The sequence below is a fragment of the Sciurus vulgaris genome (genome assembly GCF_902686455.1).
Source record: "Sciurus vulgaris genome assembly, chromosome: 11".
NCBI lineage: Eukaryota > Metazoa > Chordata > Mammalia > Rodentia > Sciuridae > Sciurus > Sciurus vulgaris.
Genome location: NC_136472.1, coordinates 21,113,246 through 21,138,211, shown reverse-complemented (window position 1 = coordinate 21,138,211; position 24,966 = coordinate 21,113,246). Strand labels below are relative to the sequence as shown.

The window sequence follows — 24,966 nt, the reverse complement described above, 5'->3', positions numbered from 1 at the left end:
TAGAGATTTCTGTCACAATTTTCAGTATAAAGTATGCCCTTATTCTTCTTTTGTAATTTAGGAGAGATTGGTGCTCACATTATTTTACACAACTGGTAATAATAATCCTGCCTTCACTGTGAAATGCCTGCTTGCATGTTACACCTTTCAATCTCCAGTCTATTAGAACCATGAAGATATATCTTGTCTTTTACACATGTTCATTTACCCAAAATGCTTTATTACATTTGAAAAAATGTTCTTGTGGACTTTGTGGACAGAGGGATTTCAAATAACATCTAAGACTCCATGCATTCGTCATTTTGAATATGTTTCATTACATTTCTATGATATTATAGATCATATTATAAGTTTTATACAGGATAGAAATTTATAAAATCAAAAGCACATGAAACTTTCTTTCTCCTTAAAGTACAGTGTCGCTTCATCCAAATTCAGTTTTTCACTCTTTTTGTATAAAGACAGAATGAACCTGTTTGTCCTAATTTGATCAGACTTCCTTATACTCGCCCTGTGTTCTTGCATGTACTATATATCGGATTTGTTACATGTAAACAAGTATATATCAATTACTCTGACAGTGTACCCAGGGGAAGATTAATATTTTAAGTGAATTTGAATCATAATATCTTACATTAAAATTTTATTAAATTTAAAAACTATAGATGGTAAGTCATCCAAAACCACAGCCTAGTTGGTTCAATTTAAGTCATCAAGAAACTGGGGCAGCTGCAGAGATCAGGACAGGTTGCAAGGTTACATCCTACCTTGACCTGTTCCTCACCTATTCATCATCTGAGTCTGGTGAGTAAAGTGCTGAGAAGTGTTCAAATTCATCTGTAACGAAAACTTCTTCAGGTAGTTTGCTTTTAAAAAAACAAACAAAACCAAACAAAAAACACCAGCATCAAGAACATGATCCTGAGAGCTATTAGTGGGTAATATGTGTACACCAAATTGTTTAATCACCTTCTCAACAAACGTGGAAGGATATACTGGTTTTGTATCTGAGAATAAAGGGTTTAGGCTAAATTACTGTCACAGAGTTATATATGAAAAGGTTACATGCAAATAAAACAGTATTAACATATGTATATTTTTCTTCTGGTTTGCTTCTTTTCATAAAAACAATTAGCAAAGTGATCACTTAGAGTTTCCTATTCATAATTGCCAATTGTGGTATATTTTCAACTCTAACTGTGAGAATTTGAATTTCAAAGGACCATGTCTTGAAGGAGAGAGTTGTATGAATTAGAAAATTGATTATTAGACATTTTACTTGTGTAATTTACATCAATACAATGTTTGTAAAATGAAATTAACAGATGTCAAGATGTTATTGCAATTATACAGAATATTAAAGAATAGTACAATTATCCATTTATCTAACAAAAATAGTATTTAGGTTATTTAAACTTTGGTGGCCATTTTTGCTTTATAATTCTGTATAACTTCATCAGTATCTCTGCTTATTCATCTATTTATGCATGTATCTATCATCTATCTATCTATGTAGGTTTCTCAACCTTGGTACAAGTTGTTGGTGTGCATATTGTTTTGGGAAAGATATTGTGGATCACAGATAATCTCTAATCATCAAATGACAGTAGCAATTCATTTTCTTGTTGCAAATATCAAAATATCTCCAGACATTGCACAAATTTCACTGGTAAGCCAAATCACCCTATATCAGAACAAGTTGATCTCAGTCTCAATTTCTGCATATTTTTATTTGTAAAGATGTTTATTTTCTAATATAACTCAGAAACTAAGGATTTATCTTATTTGCAGATTTTTAGAATAAATCTCCACATGATAATATTTGTAATCTACTGACATTGCTACTGTGTGTTTCCAATACAGGCTTTCTAATAAAATTGGATGGAGAAACCCAACCTCACAGTGGTGCATGAGTCATTCTGAAGGGAATCATGTCACACCCTGAGCTGCAGGCTCCACTGTTTGGGCTGTCCCTTCTCATCTACCTGGTCTCAGTGCTGGGCAACTTGGGCATGATCATCCTCACCAAGGTGGACCACAGCCTGCAAACACCCATGTACTTTTTCCTGAGATACCTGGCTATTACAGATCTTGATTATTCTACAGTTGTAGGACCCAAGATGTTAGTAAATTTTTTTGTGGATCGAAATACAATCTCCTACCACTTTTGTGCTACACAGCTAGCTTTCTTTCTTGTGTTTATTATCAGTGAACTCTTTATTCTGTTCGCCATATCCTATGACTGCTACGTGGCCATCTGTAACCCTCTCCTCTACACTGTCATCATGTCACAGAGGGTATGTCATGTATTAGTGGCAATCCCATATCTCTACTGCACATTTGTGTCTCTTCTAATTACCATAAAGATTTTTACCTTATCCTTCTGTGGCTGCAATGTCATCAGTCATTTCTACTGTGACAGTCTCCCTTTAATATCTTTGCTCTGCTCAAACACACATGAAATTGAAGTGATGATTCTGATTTTAGCAGCTTTTAATTTGATTTCCTCTCTTCTGGTCATTGTTGTGTCCTACCTGCTCATCCTCATAGCCATTCTCAGGATGAAGTCAGCTGAGGGCAGGCACAAGGCTTTCTCCACCTGCGGATCCCACCTGACAGTGGTCACTGTGTTCTATGGGACTTTGATATTTATGTATGTGCAGCCCAAGTCCAACCACTCCTTGGACACTGATAAAGTGGTTTCCATATTTTATACCCTGGTCATCCCCATGTTGAATCCTTTGATCTACAGCCTGAGGAACAAAGATGTAAAGTATGCCCTAAAGAGAACCTGGAATAAGATACGCAATGTATTTTCTTGACGTTTTTATATTCTATGAGCCATAAATCGTGTTTGGTTGTGAACCTGTTCTGCTTCCCTCCAGAACAGTAAGCAAAACTGAGTTTGGATTGGCCTTCACATTTCTGAATACTGTAAATATTTAATTGAACAAAAACTGAAAGATTTTGCCTTCCTTGAGGGGGAGAGATGAATTGTGGTATAAAAATTAAGGAAATTCTGAATAAATAGGCTTAGGGTCTATATACTTTAAGGTGTATGCAGTAGGAGAGTGAGAATAAGTAATATGTGCAGAAAAGGAGCTTTTCTGTGCAGCTTTTCTGTAGTCTCAACTAGGAAACATATTTTCAGTTCACATGCTTGTTTTAAAATGTGTTGTTCTTGGATGTAAATGTAACCGTTCTGTCTTAAGCACATTTCTATAAGTTGTGTGGCCTGATTATTTGAAGGAATCAGTCACAAAAATCTGCTCATTTTCCTTTTCCACTTGAAGATCTTGAGATTTTTCTCTTTTCTTATCAATAGTCTTAGTTTTATATATGTCCAAGACATTCTATTAACATATTTGACTATTTAGAAGCCTACAGGTTCAGTGCTGTATGTCATCTTACCTAATTCACCACATCTGTGTATGGAAGTGAATGCACCAATTAAGGGAGATCTCTTAAGTTCTGCCCTTGAAGCTTCTGGGTTTTGCTCCCACTTCTTTCCTGGCTCAGTCTTGATTAATTAGAGCTTGTGTTTGTCTCAAGATATTTACTCTCCTTTACCAGGCTTAAATGCAAAGAATAAATCCTGTTTGAAAAATCATTGTCTATTTATTATTTTATTCTTACCTAAGGGACCTGTCTCTTATGGAATAGACTCTTGGCCTCTCTCTCTCTCTTTCTTTCCCCTTTGGATAACATTCTTTAGGTTTGGTACATATGACAGTGTACTACCTTTTGGTTAACCTCCATTATTTCATAATCCCAGTTAATGGAAGCAAACAAAGATAGTCTCACAATTTGAACTGTAATATATTTCCAATAGAGAGTAGCATGATATGTATCTATCTTTAATTGTCATAACTTCTGGACACACTTTGTAACTCTCTCTAAAATTATCCATGCTTTGTTATTATTGTTATTCTTTTACATTTGTAGCATTTCCTTTATATTATGTAAGGACTGATCTGTTTTCTTAGAACACCAACATGTAATAAAGTTATCTTTGAACCTATCAAATGTGAATAAAAATATTTCATTAGAATACTAACAGCAATTGTATATTTTCATGCGTAGGTATATATAACTAAGAGGTTTATATAATTTATTATATAATATAATAAAATTTCTGCAAATGGTTTATATATGCAAGATATATATATATATATATATATAATATATATATATATATATATATTCTTTTTGTTTGTACTGGGGATTAAACACAGTGATGTTTCAACACTGAGCCTCATCCCCGAGCCCTTTCTTAATATTTTATTTTGACACAGGATCTCCCTAAGTTGCTGCTGAAACTGGCTTTGAACTTGCAATCCTCCATCCTCAGTCTCCCAAGTCACTGGGATTACTGGTGTGTGCCACTGTACCTGGCTAAAAAAATATTTTAATTCCCAAGAGACCTTATGTTGAACAGAGATAAAATGAAATGTTTTTAATTAGTAGTTTGGGAATACAAATTCTGGATATGTATAAATTAATATAATTCCTAATTAATTTATGTTCCTTCAAATTAATTTCAGTGATAATTATAACTTTTTAAGAAAAAAATAATTCTAATATTTAAATTTCAAAAACCACACTGAGTAAATATTGCCTAATATGTTACTTCTAAAATAAACATTGACAAGCTTTTTGATAATTCTTCAAATTTTCATGTTAATAGTATGCTCTGGTTGAACATTTTATAACATCTTCCTCATTTAGAAAATTGGTGTTTATTGCATTATTATGTGGAATTAGAAGGTGTTTCATGGATTTTTTTTTTCATGGATTTTTTTTTCATTGAATGAAATATTCTGAAAACCAAGAATGGCCTATGATTTAAATATTTGATTGGAAAATTTGAGTCAATAGAATTAAATGTTGTATACAATAATGATTCCAAAGGTCTATGCAATTTAGAATAAGATATTTTGAAAATTAAGAGCCCTCTGAGTATTTAAACAAACGAATCTATAGTTACGATTAGAATCATAAGCTGTGGGGTATTATATTGAATAATTTCAGAGACACTAAACAACACGTTAGAAAAAAAAATCATGGATGAAGAGGGTCTCAAAATGGAAATGTATTAAAATCAATCTTCCCACATCATCCTCAAATCAGGTCCAGGTGATTCAATCTGAAATTCTTCAAAATGTATAGGGGAAAAAAAAAAAAAAAAAAAGAGTACCTTAGAAACACTTAAAGAAAACTAAGAAGGTGGTACATTTTTCAACTTTTTGAGGAGTACTCACCTGATATCACAGACAAATAAAGGCATCAACTCTTTCAAAGTTCCTAATGAAATGTTAGAAGTTGAATTTAGCAGAACATACAAACAATAATACACTGTGCCCGATTTAAGCCAGAATCTAATGTTTCACTTATCATTTGAAAATCAAAAGGTCATTACCTATATTGAGAAACTAGAAATAAAGAAATAAAATGTATGTGACATGTTAATGAATACAAAAAAAAGTGGAAGTTCCAATATGCATTAATGACACAAACTTTGAACAAACTGTAAATTGGAAACTTCCTTGGATATGCAGCACAGATGTTTCTTGGTATAACTTTCAGAGACACAGAAGGATTTCTCTTGGCTGCAAAGGCTTATGAAACTATGTAGCCTTTGACTATACAATTCAATGAGCTTATCAGAGAGGCTACATGACACTCATCATTGTGTCCTACGTTGGAGGAATTCTGCAGGCTAGTATACACACTGTGGCCACTTTCACACTATCCTTCTGTGGATCAATGAGATCAGACACATTTTCGGTGATATCCCTTCTCTCCTTGCTATTGCTTATTTTAACATCAGCACAAACCAGCTTCTCCTCTTGTTCTGTGCCAGGTTTCCTGAGATTATCTACTGTACTAGTAGTCCTGATCTCCTATGGTTTCCTTCTATTGGCTATTCTGAGGATATACTCTGCTGAAGGAAAACAGTTTTCTCCATGTGCTTCTCACCTAATGTGTATCCATTTCTCATAGGACTTTTCTTTTCAGATATGTGAGTTAAAATTCCAACTAGGCTTTGGATCATGACATAATAACATAGCTATATTATGCAATTATGATTCCCATGCTGAATCACATCATTTATAATTTGATAAAGATGCAAAAGAGGCAACACAGAAAAATTTGAAAGAAACTGGTTTATCATTTAAGCACATTTTCCACATTTAAAAAAATGATGTTCATGTTCCATATGTCCATATCAAGTGGGTAAGGTGAAATTTTTGTTTTGATTCATTAATATGCATAACTGTTAAAGAAAAGGGGGAAGTTAAACACCATGTTCACACATGTCCCCTTTATGTTTCCTAAAATCTTGCCAAGCTGAGGAGAAAATGAGAACAAGTCTGGGTCAAGATGACCAGATGCATATTATCATTGAGGAAACTGGCTTTTTCATGCACAGCAGGAACTAGGCCATGTTAGTGTTACCTTAGAAAGTTACTTTCTTGCATGTATGCTAGGGTACTGTTCCTCTGGGATGCTGGTCATACAATAAAACTAAGCATTCTGTTGCTAATTATGTCACTGTTTCTGTTCCCCTCTCAATGGTGACTGGCTGGAACTGAGGACACCATAGAAAGGTTATGAGTCACAGATCAGCCAGGTATCACCGAACAAAGCACCACGAGGGAGAAGAGGAATTGCTTGCTGAAGCTCCTTGAGGGATGCAGGTGCCATCTCTTCAGCCTCTCACCACCAAACTCTTCTTGGAGCAATCACTGATCTCATAAGCTTTCCTCAATAAATCATAGGTCTCACACACTCTCTCTGTCACTTCCTTTGGCTTTTCCACAATGTGCACCACTGTCCTGGTACCACTGGGTTGTATATAGAACAATATACAACTATCTGCAATTCTCTTCTTTTGCAGATATTTTAAAATAAAAATTAATGTGAATTCTGTCTTGGTTCATTTAAAATGAAGAACAAAAATCCTCAATTTGCATTTTCCAGTATTTATACTAATATGTGCATATAAGTATGTGGGTGCATAAATGCTGATACTGATGTATCTGAATGGCTTCATCAAATACTCCTAATCCAAACACTTATCACTGTTGCCATTAGCCCAGAGCACTTTCCATGAAGTCACTGGTGCCTGATTTCAGTTCAAAGCAATGAGCTCCATTCTCAATCGCAGGCTGAGGTTCAGGTAATGGACTGAAATTCCTGAGTATTATCCCTGAGTTAACTCATGATGCTGTGTCCCCTCCCTCCTTTTAATCATCTGTACCACAGGTATAGATCCATTTTTAATTCCTCACAGAATACAGAAACTATACAGCATTTTCATCAAGATTAGTCTTAAATTCAAGAAAAACAAATACAAAAATAAAATAGAAACACCTGGCAGATATTGCTTTTGCCAGAACAATGCAAACATCTATTAATGTGAGATTTCATACTAGTCTGGCCCCTACTCAGCTTTTAGCTGTGTTTTCTTTTGACATTATTACTTTGTGAGAGCTTTACAGATGATACACTTTCTCATTGCTGAAATCCAAGATGGAAAGATCAGAAAAGGTTCTTTTCTATGTTCCTATCTAGCCTTGCTTTCCAGCACATCTTGTTTTCATTGCAAAGATATTTCTACGTCAAATTCTTTATTCCTTTTAAAAACATAATGGTGCTTTTTTTGCCCTTTTTACATTTTAGTTTGAGACAGTGTCTAACTAAGTTGCTTAAGGCCTCACTAAATTGCCAAGGTGGGCTTTGAACTTGTGATCTTTCTGCCTCAACCTCTTGAGCCACTAGGATTAGAGGCCTGTGCCACCATGCCCAGTCATGGTGCTTAACGTGAATTCTGCATTCTTAATATTGAAACTACGCAATTCAGTACTGTTAACAATTGGCACAATGTTTTTCAGCACATCTCTGGAATTTGATTATCTTGAAAAAATTGAGCCTTCATGCCTATTTATTATCAACTCCTCATTTCCTCCAACTCTCTGTCCTTTGCAGCCATCTTTCTGCTTTCTGAATCTGTGAGCTTGAGTATTTTGAATATCTCATGTAAATGGCATCATGCAGTATTCATCATTCGATGATCGGTTTATTCAGAATAATGTTCTCCAAGTACCTCCATGTTATCACACATATCAGGATAGAAATCTTTAAGGCTGAAAGATAGTCCATTGTTTGCATATACCACTTTTATTTATTCATCCATCAATGAATATTTATGTCATTTACACAGCTTTGCTCTTTCAAATTATGCTGCAAGGAATGTGAGAGCACTAATATCTCTGGAACCCTAATGTTCAGATGCTTCTGGATAAAATGCAGAATTGAGTTTGCAGGATTCTATGATGAGGAGAAAAAGAAAGAAGGAAAGAAAGAGAGAGGAAGGAAGGAAAGAAGGAAGGAAGGAAGGAAGGAAGGAAGGAAGGAAGGAAGGAAGGAAGGAAGGAAGGAAGGAAGGAAGGAAGAAGGAAGGAAGGAAGGAAGGAAGGAAGGAAGGAAGGAAAGAAGGAAGGAAAGAAGGAAGGAAGGAAGGAAGGAAGGAAGGAAGGAAGGAAGGAAGGAAGGAAGGAAGGAAGGAAGGAAGGAAATCAAAGGTGAAAAACGTTGCCCCTGACAATCTGTGGACAGCCTCCAGGCATTTCATTAAGCATTCAAGTGCCATAGAGATAATAAATAAATTGCTTTGCATTTCCTCAGGGAGCATCTCTAAAGTTGAAACAATGCATAAATTGTCCTTGAAAATGCCTAATTTGGAAATACATGGGAGGATCACAAAAGAAGCTTCATTATAGGTAACAGAGGTAGATTTTATGAGGTCACACTGTGGTAAATGTCTCTTTAGAAATTATCACATTTGTTATGGCTATTACATCTATTCTATATCTGATTAGCTTCTATGCTTCTATGCTTCTACTACTCCATAATGCTTGAACAACATTCAGAGTAGGAACTCTTTCTTCTCTCTGCATATTAAATATTATTATTTGCACCCAAGTTGAACTGGTGAGCACTCATAAGCATGAAATGCTTACATTGTATGTACTGAGAAAATAATTTTGAACACATTCAGTTTCATATCAAATGGATGGGAAAAGTGATAGTAGATGAAACATAAATAAAAAACTATTTTTTTGTAGAGGAGAAATTGTAACAGCAAGGATCATTTATCCTATTTTAATGTCCTTCCATACTTAGCAGCTCTTAGTTTTTTTTGGGAACTCTCTCAGAAATCAGTTCAATTTTAATTATGTAAATAAATGTATGAAAGAGATTTATCTGTGATCTCTTGATAAGGAAAAAAAATTGACCTCTTGTTTACATATATGAAAACATTTTTCTAGTATCAGGAGACTTTAAGTGACCAGTTTTAAAGAAATGGTAATAATAAAATGCATTTAGATGCCACCACATGTTTTTGAATCTAATTTTTAAAAATAAACTTGAAAATTCAATAAGGATTAATGAACAATGAAAAAGCTTTTCTTTAATTCTTGCCATTAAACTCCAAAACTAGTTAAAGGAAGCATGCTTATCTTTCTTTGCTTTAAAGGGATATTGGTACTGATTTATCATATGCACCCTATTTAGAGGTATTTTCATTATTATGAACCAAACCAAAATATAAAAAAAACTTATTTATTATTGCATCCATTAAAGATATTTATCTAATGCCATATCTGACAAATTTGGAATATTTAATATGAGAAAGGTATCTGTACATGTTGCAAAACTAAATGATTTTATGTGCTTGTAGCTTGTGTACAGATAACTGTCACTATATTTAAGCAAATTGTGCCAATTACAATTTCTTTTTATCTAGAACATTTTGGTATTCATTTTCTTCATAAATAATAACAAAAGAATAATAATTGTTTTACTTAAATGCCATTTATCTGCTACTATGCTAGATTTTTAATACCTGGGCTCTTAGAGATAATCAAATATATTCTATTTGGTTTATGCACATTTATTAGCATAATGTGCTCTGTCATATTTGGAAGAAGTTTTTGTGGCCTTGCGGCAGAAAATTTCAAAATGTATCCAACAATAAATGTGTATCTCAACTCTAGTTTATTTATTGAGTCCCTATTGTGTACCATAGAAAATTTTATAGAATATAAAATTTTATAAAAATTATTATAATCATTTCAACCTTTAAAATTATCGATACAACATAGTAACCAATATTGTCACATATTTGTACATACACATCACATAATTTAGTCAAGGATAGGTACTTAAATTAGACTTCTTTTCTTTAAAATACATTATTTCTACTGTACGTGGTGGTGCAGCCTGTAATCTCAGTGAATCAAGAGACTGAGGTAGGAGAATGGCAAGTTTGAGACCAATCTAGGTAATTTAGCAAGACTTTGTCTCAAAACAAAAATTAAAAATGGTTGGGATGTAGCTCAGTTGGTAAAGTGCATTGGGTTCAATCGCCAATACTTAAAAAAAGAAATGTGTGTGTGTGTATTCACTCAAAATGAATTTTATGAGACTTCATTGTGTAAAATCAATGCAATGACATCTCTTTGTTGTTGTTCAAAATTTCTTATAGTCTTTCAGTTTTTTTGGTATGAAAAAGTGGATCTGATTTATTAAATACAAGCATATTTTAATCACAACAAATATTCTCACTGAGGAAAATAATATTTTAAGTAAATTCATATCAAGATAATATGTATTGAAATGTCATTAAATTATTTTGAAACAGAAAATAATTAATCCAAAATAATAACACACTGATTGTCTAATTGTTGTCATGGAGTGGGGAGGAACAGTACTAAGGAGAGAATGGAAGAATTTATTTGCACATATTAAGTACTACTTGACCTGTTGTAATATACAAGTTAATGTATAATATAGTCTATATCTACATACATATATCTCTCCTGGTTTGTTTCTTATAGAGAAAATTTCAGTGTAATCCATTACTATTTTGTTCATTCATTCTTCCATCCAAATCTATTAAATGCATTAAAAGTTTAAGTTGCAACAGGTTTAAGTCTAAAAATTTTATAGAACTATACTTTGAAGTAGGTAGTTTTTTACATTCTTGAGGATTATAAAAAAAAGGTCTTATGCTATTTGTAATAGTGTCATGTATGTTTTTGAATGTATCTATTAAATTTCACTGGGAATACAACTAAAAAGGAACGTGTAGAAAACTTAGAGTACAATAATCATCCATTTATCAAAATATTTTTTCATTTTTGTTTTATATATTTTATCTCTATATCTTTTACATATATATATATATATATACATACACATATATGTATATATATATCAGGATTTCTTATCTTAAAGCATTTACGAGCCTTGTATGTGAATATTGGTTTGTGTTGGGTACTGGATATAATAAAATGGTTAGCAGTTCAACAGTACTATCTAAATATTAAATGCCAGCAGCAGTTCATCCCTCAGTTGGGACAAGCAAAATGTGGATAGACTGATTAATATTCTGTGAATAAAAACGATGAGCACCTCATATCTACCACTATCTCTATACATAATTTAAGTGCAAATATACGTGCATTTTTAAATATTCTAAATTGAAAAATCTCTTTACCTTATTTACTCTGGCCTTGCATAATGCAATCCCAGTTGATGATATCTGATTTTTTTTTTTTTTTTTTAACTGTGCTGGTATCTTTACCCAGAATAGGCTTATAAAATACCTGGATGGAGAAACACAACCTCACAGTGGTGCACGAGTTCATTCTGAAGGGCATCACATCGCGCCCTGAGCTGCAGGCTCCACTGTTTGGGCTGTTCCTCATCATCTACCTGGTCACAGTGCTGGGCAACCTGGGCATGATCATCCTCACCAAGGTGGACCACAGCCTGCAAACACCCATGTACTTTTTTCTCAGAAACCTGGCTCTCACCGATCTTGGTTATTCTACTGCTGTGGGCCCCAAAATGTTGGTGAACTTTGTTGCAGAAAAAAATACAATTTCCTATTATTTTTGTGCTACCCAGCTGGCTTTCTTTCTCTTCTTCATTGGAAGTGAACTTTTTATTCTGTCTGCCATGTCCTATGATCGCTATGTGGCCATCTGTAACCCTCTCCTCTACACTGTTGTCATGTCACAGAGGGTGTGTCAGGCCCTGGTGGCAATCCCTTATCTCTACTGCTCATTTGTGTCTCTTCTAGTCACCCTAAAGATTTTTACCTTATCCTTCTGTGGCTACAATATCATCAATCATTTCTACTGTGACTGTGTCCCCTTGATATCTTTGCTGTGTTCAGATACTCAAGATGTTGAACTAATAATCATGACCTTTGCAGCTTTTGATTTGATGTCCTCTCTTCTGTTTGTCCTTGTGTCCTACCTGCTCATCCTCATAGCCATTCTCAGGATGAAGTCAGCTGAGGGTAGGCGCAAGGCTTTCTCCACCTGCGGATCCCACTTGACAGTGGTCATAGTGTTCTATGGGACTTTGATATTTATGTACGTACAGCCCAAGTCCAGTCACTCCTCTGAAAATGATAAAGTATCTTCCATATTTTACACCCTTGTCATCCCCATGCTGAATCCCTTGATCTACAGCTTGAGGAACAAAGACGTAAAACATGCCATACAAAGCACTTGGAAAAAGATAAGCTATGTTATTTCTTAAAAGTTAGATATAAAAGGAGTTCTACAAACAAGGGATGCAGAATGTAGAGTAATTACCAATGGGTTCAGCATGGAATAAAAGTAAAACTTCTAAAGGCTGAAAATACTTTAGTGAACAAAGAAAGACAAGTCTTTGCTTTCCTGGAGGGAGAGAGATGGATTTTAATCATAATAATAGAGTAAATTCTAGAGTGAATTAGAACAGGTTTGAAGTCTATGGAGCACAACAGATCAGGTAGCAGAGCAGCAGGTTGTAGAAGGCTAAGAATGATTTGTTTTTACAGAAGGGGATTTGAAATAGTTCTATTTATTCTAAACAACTACAAATAACTTTCCAATTCCCACGTGTGTTTTGTATGAATTTCTCTTTTTGTGTGAGCACAATCTTTCCATTTTAGGTCATCCACTTCCAAAGGTATCAGGTAGCTCATTGTACTGGGCTAATTTGAAGCATTCAGTCACATGAATGTGTTCAGATGCTCCTATTCTATGTCAGGATCTTAGACTCTTATTTGTTTTCCTTAGTTCCTTTTCTCTCACATATGAGCTTGGGAGAGTCTATTAAATGTACCTATTTGGTTATGTAGCACCTGATGCATTAAGTGCTGCCTCAAATTCCATCTCATTCAGAATATATTTGTATTTGAGTGAAGACACCAATTAAGATATATTTCTTAAGTTTTGCCATAGAAGTTTTTGAGGGTTGCAAGGATGTTTCCCCTTTTCATTGCTTGTTTTTGTTAATAGATAGTCACTCTGACTTATTCTCTAAATGAAAAGAACACCTCCGTCTGGTTTAAAAGGCATACTCTGTTGTTTAATTCCCATATAAGTTGTATACTTAATGATGAAATGGATTTGTTTTGCCTCTTCCTTATAGCCAACATTCTTTGTATTTGCCCCTTGTATCATTGTAACATTTTTTGTTAGAATCCATTCTTTGGCTATACCCAATCAATGTTCAGAATTGTGAGAAGTAAATAAAGATAGTATAATGATTTAAAATATGCTGTAATTCTAGAGAGAGTATACTTTGATATGTTGCAACTGATGTACTTTTCTTCTCTCTGGATATGCTTCATCCATGACACTCTCTAAAGTCCTCTTTTTTATTTCATTAATTTTATTGTTAGACACACATTGCATTTTATTTATATCATAGAAACAATTATTTGTTTTCTTGCCATGCCAACGTGTAGTAAATTTATTTATACAGCTGATCAATAGGAGTGAAATAATTAAGTAGCATTGTAAAAGCACATGTATATTTTCACCTGCTAATAAATATTCCTAAATAGTTTGCATAACTGATTTTATGTTTATTGTGACTATGTTATATACCTTATGGTTCACTATATTTTTATTCATATATACACAAATATCTAAGAAAAAAGTAATTTTTTAGGAAGTGTATGTTGGACAGATGTAAAGTGAATACTTATATTGTTTTTCTGTGGGTGCAAGATTATACTAAATTTAAACAATATATTTAAAATCATTTATGTGTTTCACCAAATTAATACTTTGAAAATTATAACTTTTATGATATAGAAAGGTAAACTGCTTTAAAATACAAGCAAAAATATCTGAATAAACATAATCCAAAACTCTATAAGTAAAATAAATCTTGATTGAATTTTCATAGTGTATCAAATGATAAACAAAAACCACAAAGCAATATGCTAACATTTAACAATTGATAACACATCACACCTTCATTTTAAAAGTTAGGTTTTTTTTTTCTCATTAATGCATGAATTTATAAATTATTTTAGATGGATTTAGACAGCATAAAACACTTAAAAACTACAATCTGTCATATGATTTTATGATGTGCTGTAATAATTTGAATCAGTAAATTTTCATATTTTGTAATACAGATCAGAAACTTCGATTTAGTATAAGAAAAATACACAAACTGTATGCACATTAGGATGTCTATGAAAAATTACTCAGGGTTATAAGCAGTGGTGTACTGTAGCTGTCCACTTATAGAGTCACTTAGATGCACCACAGGAAAAATTTCATGTTGAAAATGGCCTCAAAATGGAAGTTTGTATTAAAAATAAATTTCTAGCTTGATCCAAAAATCAGTCCTCAGTGGCTATGGTGAATTATGTGTCAAAGGGAAAAGGAGTCATCACTCTAGAAATTCCAAAATCTAAAAAGAAGTTATGTTTTCTGACATTCTGAGGACCACTTCACTGATATCAAAGGAAGATAAAGGTATCATTTGTGTGAAAATTCCAAATAAAATATTAGTTAATCAATCTAGCAGTAAGTACAATCAGTAATACACCAAGTTATGTGTAAGCAAGGCATTTGTATTTGGTTCAATATTCAAAACTGCAATATTCACTATGTAATGAAACGAAAAAGAAAAACACATATGATATCACAATAAATATAAAAAAGGCAAAAGCTGGAATATGCATTAATAACAAAAACACTGAGTGATATTAAAATGGAATGTCCTAATACAGTATTCTCCCTTTTTACTGTCTCTCCTTTGGTTCTTTTTAATTTTTATTATACTGCAAGACTCATTTCCTTGTCAAGGAGAGACTTTAATACTTTATTCCTACAGGGAAATCTCTTAGAAAGCAGAATTCAAAGGTTATTACCCTACATTGATATTATTGAGTTCAAATAATCCCCAATATTATATACACACAGCCTCACATATTTGTACTGCAATATTTTTGCTTTGCTTCGGAAGGATCACTTCTCTATTGTTCATATGGTTCTTTTCCTTAAGTGTCAACATTTAGTCATGGTCACTGATTAGCACTATCCCTGAATTTCTAAGCTTGCAAACAAGGACTGTCTGCATGTGTGTGCTATTTGTGTGTGTGTGTGTACTTGAGTATAACTCAGCACAGACAAGACACTTAAATACAATTGAAAATCACAAAGATTGATAGATTTATGCATTAAAGATTACAAAGTATGCACACTGAAAAGAATCCCAAATAAGGTAAAATAAATACACCACAGAGTAGAAAAAGAAATATAATTGTGCATCTATGGAATTACTAATTAAAATGTCTAAAATCCATAGAAAAGTAAACAAAGTATGTAGAGAGAAAAATTAAAAATTTAGAAATATTTTCTGTCCTATGCTTTCACTTCAGTAATATTCTGCACAAAACATGTAAAAATTTATATCAACTGCTCTTACAGTTTCATAATATTGGAACATGCTTAAAAGTGTAGAGCTGCCATGGAGGTATATAAGTTATAGTCACTTTGGGAAACAAACACATATTTAGTAAGTTTACGTGTCCTAAAAAAAAAAAAAAAAAATCAAAGACCAATTAGATCCAAATAAATTCACATGGAAACAAAAATACATCTGGTTGAAAAATTTGTATAATGTGAGATTTAGAGTTTTAAATACAAATTTAATTTGAGAAACTAGACTAGATATTTCTAATGATTATGCAAATATATCTTACAAAAGGCTACTTCCATACACATGATGAATTAGAAATAGGGTAAAGAAGACTTCTTATTAGGATCAGAACCAGGATTCAAAATAGATGAAAGAGTTTAAGAATTTTTATGAAGTATAATTTTATGATAAAAATAAATCAAAGATTAACTGAAGTGAAGAAGTACAAATATTTATTAAGAATTCCACCATGGTTTAATATAGAAAAAACCTGAAATTCTACCAGTAGCAATTTGCCAGGGCATTTAAGGTTAGTAGAATTCCCTTAGTAATTAAATTGTATTTTAAATGTTGGCGTGGTGGAACAAGATAGCCAGTGAGGATTACTGTCCAGTGCTTCCCTTCCTACAGTCACACTAATTGTAATTGATATCAAGGGAACAAACCTACCATCACTAGAGCTAAGGAAGCCACCTGAGGGAACATGGAGCCTGGTTTTAGTATAATGAAAACAGAGTTAAAGAAGCCAGCAAAGAAAGGGTGGTCTTCTCCCAACTCCCCCAAAACTGCAGTGTGGAGAGAGCTACCTCCCATATGGGAGAGAAAAGGGGAATTAAATCAAGACCTTATGCATGAACCCAGCATCAAGCCTTGCCATGTTGGATCCCAGTCCTAGGCAGAGTGCTTTGACCTCTACCTACTGGAACAGTGTTATCCAGTCTGCAAAGCGACTACTTCCATCATCCTCCATGAACTTTTCACAGCAATGTAGGAAACAAGATTCTACCCATGTAGAATCTCAGAATAAATACCACCAGAAGACTTTGTTGTAGAGCTCAGTACCTGGCACACTGCAGAGAGAACCAGCACGAGCCAGAAACAAATGGCCCTATATGTAGGCCAGAGCACAAAGATGAAATTTAAGAACAGCACTGACATCAGGTAGATACCTACATGCTTGTGAGGCAAATTTAAGTTTTGCCAGACTTAGAGTGGGTCAGGCACACAGCAAACAAGGCTGCCTGGGCTGTGAGAGTCAACTGTGACCCAGCTTAGCACCAGCCTTAATGGACAATGGACTTTTTCACCATCTGTCTTCTAATCCTGCTGTGTTAGTCACCTTTTCAACACTGTGACCCAAGGACCTGAAAAGAACAACCTAGAGGAGGAAAAAGTATTTGGGGCTCATAGTTTCAGAGGTCTCAGTCCATGGATGACTGACTCCATAGCTTTGGGCCCAAGGTGAGACAGAACATCAGGATGAAAGAGCATGGTACAGGAAAGCAGCTCAGGACATGGTCAGCAGGAAACAGAGAGTTCTGTTCACCAGGGACAAAATATAAACCCAATGGCATACCCCTAGTTACATATCTCCTCCATACCTTATCTGCATACAGTTACCACCAGTTAATCCATATTAGTGTATTAATCCACTGATAGGTTTTATTCTCATAATGTACTCAATTCTATTCTGAAGAATCTTGCATTGTCTCATACATGAGATTTTTTGGGGCATCACATATCCAAACCTTAACAAACATGCACTGAAAAAGAGAAGTCTTTTCAATAAACCATGCTCAGAACATTGTTCAATCATATGCAGAACACTGAAACTAGCCCTCTATCTCTTAACAGCTATGAAAATCAACCCCAAATGGATTAATAACATAAATCAAAAACCCAAAACCATGAAAGTTCCAGAAGACAGGAAGAAAATTTTTCAGAATATTGAAATGGGCAAGAATTTTTTGGAGATTTGATGAGCACAAATTGAAAATATAAATAGTCAAATTAGATTACACTGAACTAAAAACTCCTGCTCTCAGGGAAAAACATCATCAAGACCCAACACAAAGAATGGAAGAAAATGTTTGCCATGTATATACTAAACAAAGGTCAATGTCCTGAAGGCATAGGAAACTCCAAATAATACTTAAAAACCAAAAACCAAAATAGCCCAAAAAATATAATAGACAATAGACCTAAATCAACATTTATCAAAAGAAAATACACAAATGAAGATCAGATGGCAGAAAAAAATTGGTAAACATCAGGAAGCACATGGGGAAAAGGGAAACTTGCACTCTGTTGTTGGGAATGTCAATTAGCATACCCACTATGGAAAACCATGGAGGTTCCTCAAAAAGTTAGTGATCACTCTACCACATGATCCAGCAATCATCTGGCTAAGTTGGTATTCAAAAAGCTGAAATTAGTATGTGGGCAACAACATATCTGTGCTCCTGTGTTCACGGCATCATTACTTACAGCAGTCACCAAGGGAGGCAGCCTAAGCACCCATCCCCCGGTGAATGTGCAGGAAGAAACGTGCATATGCACAATGGATGGTGTTTAACCTCAAAAGGAATGAAATCCTGGCCTCTCTGACAACTTGAATAAAACTAGAAACACTTAGGTTGTATGAAATAAATGTGGCACATAGAGTCAAGTGCCACATTTTTTCACACATGTGTGGCACGTAAAAAAGTTATTCTTATAAAAGTTTAGAGTAGACTGGTGGTTACCAGTGGCCAGGAGGAAGGGTGGGTGTGGGCACTGAGGAAATACTGATCTCTGTGTGCTAAATTACAATTAGATAAGCCGAAGAATTTTTGTTGTGCTATTTTACACTACGGATGGTATAGGTAGCAGTTTGCTGTATGTTTCAAAAACCAGAAGAAAGAATTTTGAACATTTTCACCTCATAGAAATGATGTGTTAAAGAGGATGAACTTGTTTCAACTGATTTAAACATTACCCAATGCATACGCATATAGAAACATCACCTAGTGCTTCATTATTTTGTATTATTTTATGTGGGAGTTAAGATGAATTTAACTTTAATACAATTGTTTAAAAACTTGTGGGTCTTGCAAAAAGGAGACATTTTGAGTACTGGAATTCAACATATACCACAATCTCACACATATATGGTTTATTGACTTTCAAAATGATTTTGAAAAAGATCAAAGCTACAGGAATCAAGTTTTCTGATTGCAAATAAGTTACAAAGCTGCAGTAACTAAGAATTTTGGAAATGGCTTAAATATAGAGGTAGACTAAAGCAACAAAATGGAGTGTCCAGAAGCAATACCATCTTATATGGTCAACTGATTTTCAAATGGGTGCTGAGAACACATAATGGAAAAAGAATGGTCAGTTAAATCAGGACTGGAAGTTGGCAATAATTTAAAAGGATATAACTCCAAAGTCAAGCAAAAGAAACAAAATCATACAAGTATCAACACACGTAACTAAAAATCCTCTGCAAGGCAAAGAATAATGATCAGCAAAGTGAAAGGCAAGGTACAAAACAGGAGAAAACCTTTAGGAATATATATCTAAAATGGAACTAATATTGAAGTACTTTCAATAGTAAAGAACAATTTAATTTATAAATAGACTGAGGACTTTATTACTAAAAGAAGTAAACAGCAAAAGCTCATTCCTGCAGCACATGCTCAATAGGATTGCTATAATTTCTCTCATCTTTTGTGAACTTAGATCAAAAAACAAAAACCTAAGATATTTAGTTTTCCAAGTACTATTGATTTGGATTAATAGAAATAGATTTATACTAATTTTAGAAGTTGATCTTATAATATTCAATCTCTAACATTCATATTTATTTACTCTTTATAACACTGAATCCTTTGAAGGTTTGTTAATAAGTGATGCACTTATTATTATGAAAGGACCCATTTAGTTACCTCTCCCCCTCCTTCACTTCCTTCAGTTCCTCCTTAACTCTTTTCCATTTCTATGTATTTTTCTACTATGCATATTTCTTAAAACAGGATTTATGGCAAAGGTAGCTTTGTTTATTGTCTACTTTGAATTAGTTTGATTTCTATATTCATATCTGGCATGTATTGAAACAGTTCCTTTTAAAGATAACTGTGTTGTGCTTAACATAAGATTCAGACTCTTAATTTCAAAGCAGGAAACAAGACTGTGTTTAAAACAGATCTCTTGAAATATTTATTTAGTATAATCAAGATTTCATCTTTATTTTTGAGCATCTCCTTTTTCCTCCAAACTCTTAGCCCTTGGTAATCACCATTCCAATACTAATTCCATAAGTTTTATTATTTTCCATATTTAATGTAAGGGAGAGCATGGGGACTTGTCTTTCTGTGAGTCGATTTTTTCATACAGCACACAATGTTCACCAGTTTCATCCATGTGCATAGTGCAGGTTATCATTCTTAAGGGTAATTAATATTCCACATTGTGTTTATGACACATTTTACAAATTTATTAATCTAGAAATAGTATTAAATGTTTCCCCATATCTCATCTATTTCAAATTATGCTACAAAAAACAAGAGGGTGTTGGCATTTATTTGAGATTCTAATTTCAAATCTGCACAGAACTCAAAAGAGGGTTGGCTACATCCTATCATAAATAAATAAATATTGAATACAAATTGTCCCTGACAATTCATGGACAAACTCCAGGCCTTTCATTAAGTTCTAAAATGCTTTAGGGATAATCTACTAGTTGCTTGGCATCTCCTGAGGGAGAGTCTCAAATGGTGAAAAAAATCCATAAATTGTCCTCAGTAATGCAATGTTAGGAACACATGAGAGAATCAAGAGAGAGGCTTCAGTGCAGGTAACAAAGATGGAAGGTTTTGCATGTGTTAGCAGGAGCTACTGAAGTAGATACATTTCGCTGTGACATTGTAATCTTTTGCAAGTGACCATTTCTGTTTCAGTTTCTGAGTTTTCTTCAGCTCCTTAATACCTCAGTAGCAATAGAACCTCTCTCTGTTTCCTTCATCTTTTTAGAATATTGACACCTGAGAAGTTAAAAGCTCATAAGTGTACACAAGGTGTGGGCTTATAAAATAATTTAATTGTGCATACATTCAATTTAATATGTAAAAGCAAAAAAAACCTGAGGATGATATGTAAATTAAAAGACCACATAATGGCAAATAATTGAAACAACAGAGATTAATAACCACTTTTTTATTTCCTCCCAAATATTTAGGCATTTAGTGGCTCTATGCTCTCTTATGATCCTAAGATAATTTAATATTTAAATTTATGTAATTAAATACATATCATTTATTCCAGATCTCTTACTAAGAGATTGGAGTAACTGCTTCACATTGAGATATAAAAAGCATTTTTTTCAATATCAGGAGACTTGGTTTTATAAAAAGAACAAAATTTTCCATATTTTGCAGTGAGATCTTACTAAATTTTTCTCAGAGCATAAGATTAAAAGGAAATTTGAGTATTTGGTAAAGATGAGTAAACTGTGAAAAGCAGTTTGGTTCTTTTCATGGAACCTCAAAACTGTTGAACATAAAACATTCTTTATTTTTCACTTTTTATTGACAATTACAGGTATATACATGTATGGACATAAAATGGCATTATGACTTTTCAATATAATGTGAAATGATTCAACTAAGCTAATAATAATACTTTTCTTTATCTTATAAGATTATTAATTAATACTGATTTTATTCATGTTGTATTGTAGTATTTCATGATTGCTAACCAAACCAAAACAGAAAAAATAAATTACATGGTTCAATCTATTTCCTGTTCTTTTATTAAAGGTATTTCTCTAACATAAAATGAGGGAGTTTATCATTTTAATTAAGGGTAAGATATCAGCAGCTACAACTATATAAGAAATATTATATTTGAGCTAAGTGGAAATTACATGTAGACAGTTTTATTTAGACCATTGTAAAATTGTTAGTCTGTATTTCTTGTAAAAAGTGCCTGTCACTAAAATTTGCACTGCGCAGTTGGTCATGTCCCTTTCCTTTCTTTATGAAGGAAAACATGCTTCTTCACAGCTTTTACATCAGGCTAAGGATGTACCTGCCAAACACCTGCTATTTTGCCACACCTTCTAATTTCTGGGTTATTAGAGAAGTTTATTTTATTTTGTTATGCACACGTACACCTGTAAAGTGTGATACATTATATTGGAAGAAATTATTTCAGTTTAAATGTACAGAGCACTATAAAACATATCCAAATATCTTTATCTCATCTTTATTATAGTTTATTTTGTCTACATGGTGTTATATGTCACAAAAATGTACAATATAGAATATTTTAAAATTTATTTTGAAAATATTTGAGCATTTTTCTTTAAAGTATCTAAATGAGATTATATGTCCTCATTGTATAACATCAATGAAATATCTCTTTCTCCACATTTGTTCATATTTTCCTAATATTCCCTTATGTTATAGTACAATAAAGTGAATCTAATTTGTTACACACAAGTAAGCATATTTCATTTATAATAAAATATCACAGGGGATGAATAATATGTTGTTGATTTCTATTATGATAGTATATGTTAATTTATTTTTATAATAGTTGTTTTGATTAGAAGATAATTAATCCAAAACAATTGCACATTGTCTATTCATACATCTTTCTAGTCTTAACCAGCTGTGTTAATAGGTGGACCTCTTCCCCATTTCTTTCAAGAAAATTATTCAGTAACTTTTAATATAGGGAGCTGTATACAATCTTATAATTTCTCTTTAGGAATCCTTACTGTGTAACTGTAGTGCATTATCTGATATTATTCCATGCAATTTTAATTGTGACTGTGTAATTTAAGTACATGAAAATAAAAACTTAAAAACAAAAAAAACCTATAATTGTACTTTTATCTAACACCAAAAAAATTAACAAAATTTAAATTATTTTCCTACTTGCTTTACATATCTATCTATATACATCTGTACATCTCTCTATGCATCAGGGTTTCTCATCCTTGGAAGAAGGTAACTGATGTAAATATCGTTCGGACTGCACATCGGACAGAGTTGAATGTTTAGCAACTTAACTGGCATCTAATTGGTAAATGTCAGTGACAATTGACTTCAAGGTTGGGACAACCCAAATATGACTAAACAATGAATAGGATTCTATTGTGAGTAAAATCACCATAGATTAGAACTATTGATAATTTATTTCTATGTATTTGTACATGTACCTATGCATATGATTTCAAGTTTACTACTTTGGAAAGTCTGAATATATCTTATGTATACCAGCCTTCCATAATAAAATCTTCTCAAGTAATAATATTTGCAATCCATTGATTGCACTGATGCTGTATCTGAAACAGGTTGTTTAATGAACTTGGATGGAGAAACACAACCTCACAGTGGTGCATGAGTTCATTCTGATGGGTATCACATCGCGCCCTGAGCTGCAGGCTCCACTGTTTGGGCTCTTCCTCATCATCTACCTGGTCTCAGTGCTAGGCAACCTGGGCATGATCATCCTCACCAAGGTGGACTCCAGGCTACAAACACCCATGTACTTTTTTCTTAGAAACCTTGCTTTCACTGATTTTGGATATTCTACATCTGTGGGCCCCAAAATGTTGGTCAATTTTGTTGTGGATCAAAATACAATTTCCTTTTATTTTTGTGCTACCCAGCTGGCTTTCTTTCTCTTCTTCATTGGAAGTGAACTTTTTATTCTGTCTGCAATGGCCTACGATCGCTATGTGGCCATCTGTAACCCTCTCCTCTACACTGTCGTCATGTCGAACAGGTTATGTCAGTTGCTAGTGGCAATCCCCTATCTCTATTGTACATTTATGTCACTGACAGTCACTATAAAGATTTTTAGTTTATCCTTCTGTGGCTACAATGTCATTAATCATTTCTACTGTGACTGTATGCCTTTGATATCTTTGCTATGTTCCAATACTCATGATGTTGAACTAATAATTATGAGCTTTGCAGCTTTTGATCTGCTTTCCTCTCTTCTGATCGTCCTGGTGTCCTACCTGCTCATCCTCATAGCCATTCTCAGGATGAAGTCAGCTGAGGGCAGGCGCAAGGCTTTCTCCACCTGTGGATCCCACCTGACTGTGGTCACTGTGTTCTATGGGACTTTGATATTTATGTATGTGCAGCCCAAGTCCAGTCACTCCTTGGACACTGATAAAGTGGCTTCCATATTTTACACTCTGATCATCCCCATGTTGAATCCCTTGATCTACAGTTTGAGGAATAAAGATGTAAAGTATGCCCTACTAAGCACATGGAAAAGGATATGCAGTGTCATCTCTTAATGGGCATAGAATATGAATTGCATGAATATGGTTTGACTGTGAAGCAGGTCTGTCTTCCCATGTTTAGCATGTTCGGCAAACAACATATGTTTAAAAAATTACTTTTATTGTAGTTAACAGTAAAATTTCTAAATGCTTAAAGTACATTAGTGAGCAAAACAGCAAGATCTGCTTTACTGAATGGGAAAAGATGAATTGAAAAAATACTGAATAAACTGTATGATAAAGTAGAATGAATTTAGGGTTTATAGTTTACACAGGGAGTTGTCAGAGTTTGATGCTGTACTGAAATGAGAAAAAATGTTACGTGTGGAAAAAGAGTTATTTTTTTTTATAGTCACAACTATTGTAATAAACTTCCAATGACAGTGCATGTGCTTGTGTGTTTCTCTTTTTGTGCAAGCGTAACCTTTCTGCTCTAGGTTTCATACAGATCTATGGGTTGTGCTAAAATCAAACTGCATGTGTCATCAGGAGCTCACTGTAGCACAGTGATTTAAATGACTGAGTCAGATGCCAGTACTCAGTGGCCCTCTTCTACCTGGGGCTCCAGGCTCCAGTTTTTCCTCATCAGTGGCCTTTCTTTCATGTACCAGCTCAAAAGAGCCTATTTACCTAACCTAACTTACTATTCAGAAAATCAGAGGTTCAGTGCTGCTAATACAATTCCATCTAATCTAGTCCTTTATAGACACTGATGAATACATATTTAAGAGATGATATTGTTTTTACTATAAGCTTCCAGCACTTTCATTTTTCTTTTAAATTTTTCTCCCTATATTTGTCTAATAAATGGCTACTTGTCCTCACCTTTCCAAAAGAACAGAAAAATTTTTGTCTAAAACTCAGCCTATATTTTCGTTTTC

At 33.7% G+C, this 24,966-nt stretch overlaps 3 protein-coding genes across 4 annotated transcripts in view; all 3 read left to right on the top strand.

Annotated features, from left to right (window-relative positions):
* The window catches only part of LOC306639030 (olfactory receptor 8K3-like), a gene marked incomplete at both ends in the record, with an annotated part of 68,667 nt that extends 65,845 nt beyond the window's left edge, over positions 1-2,822 (top strand). The window contains one exon of one of the 2 annotated variants that reach the window (XM_079102472.1): positions 1,998-2,822. In XM_079102472.1, the coding sequence (XP_078958598.1) occupies positions 1,998-2,822 (825 nt within the window). The remainder of the gene's footprint in view (positions 1-1,997) is intronic. The other variant, XM_079102471.1, reaches the window with a different exon arrangement.
* Positions 2,823-11,682: 8,860 nt separating this feature from the next.
* Positions 11,683-12,624, top strand: LOC306638959 (olfactory receptor 8K3-like; the record flags this gene model as incomplete). The annotated part of the gene is made up of 1 exon (XM_079102409.1): positions 11,683-12,624. One exon carries the CDS (start codon positions 11,683-11,685, stop codon positions 12,622-12,624), a length of 942 nt encoding a protein of 313 aa, XP_078958535.1.
* Positions 12,625-23,158: 10,534 nt separating this feature from the next.
* On the top strand, positions 23,159-24,100 carry LOC306638952 (olfactory receptor 8K3-like; the record flags this gene model as incomplete). The annotated part of the gene is made up of 1 exon (XM_079102402.1): positions 23,159-24,100. The coding sequence occupies one exon, from the start codon at positions 23,159-23,161 to the stop codon at positions 24,098-24,100; it is 942 nt and encodes a 313-aa protein (XP_078958528.1).
* Between the last annotated feature and the right edge of the window lie 866 nt (positions 24,101-24,966).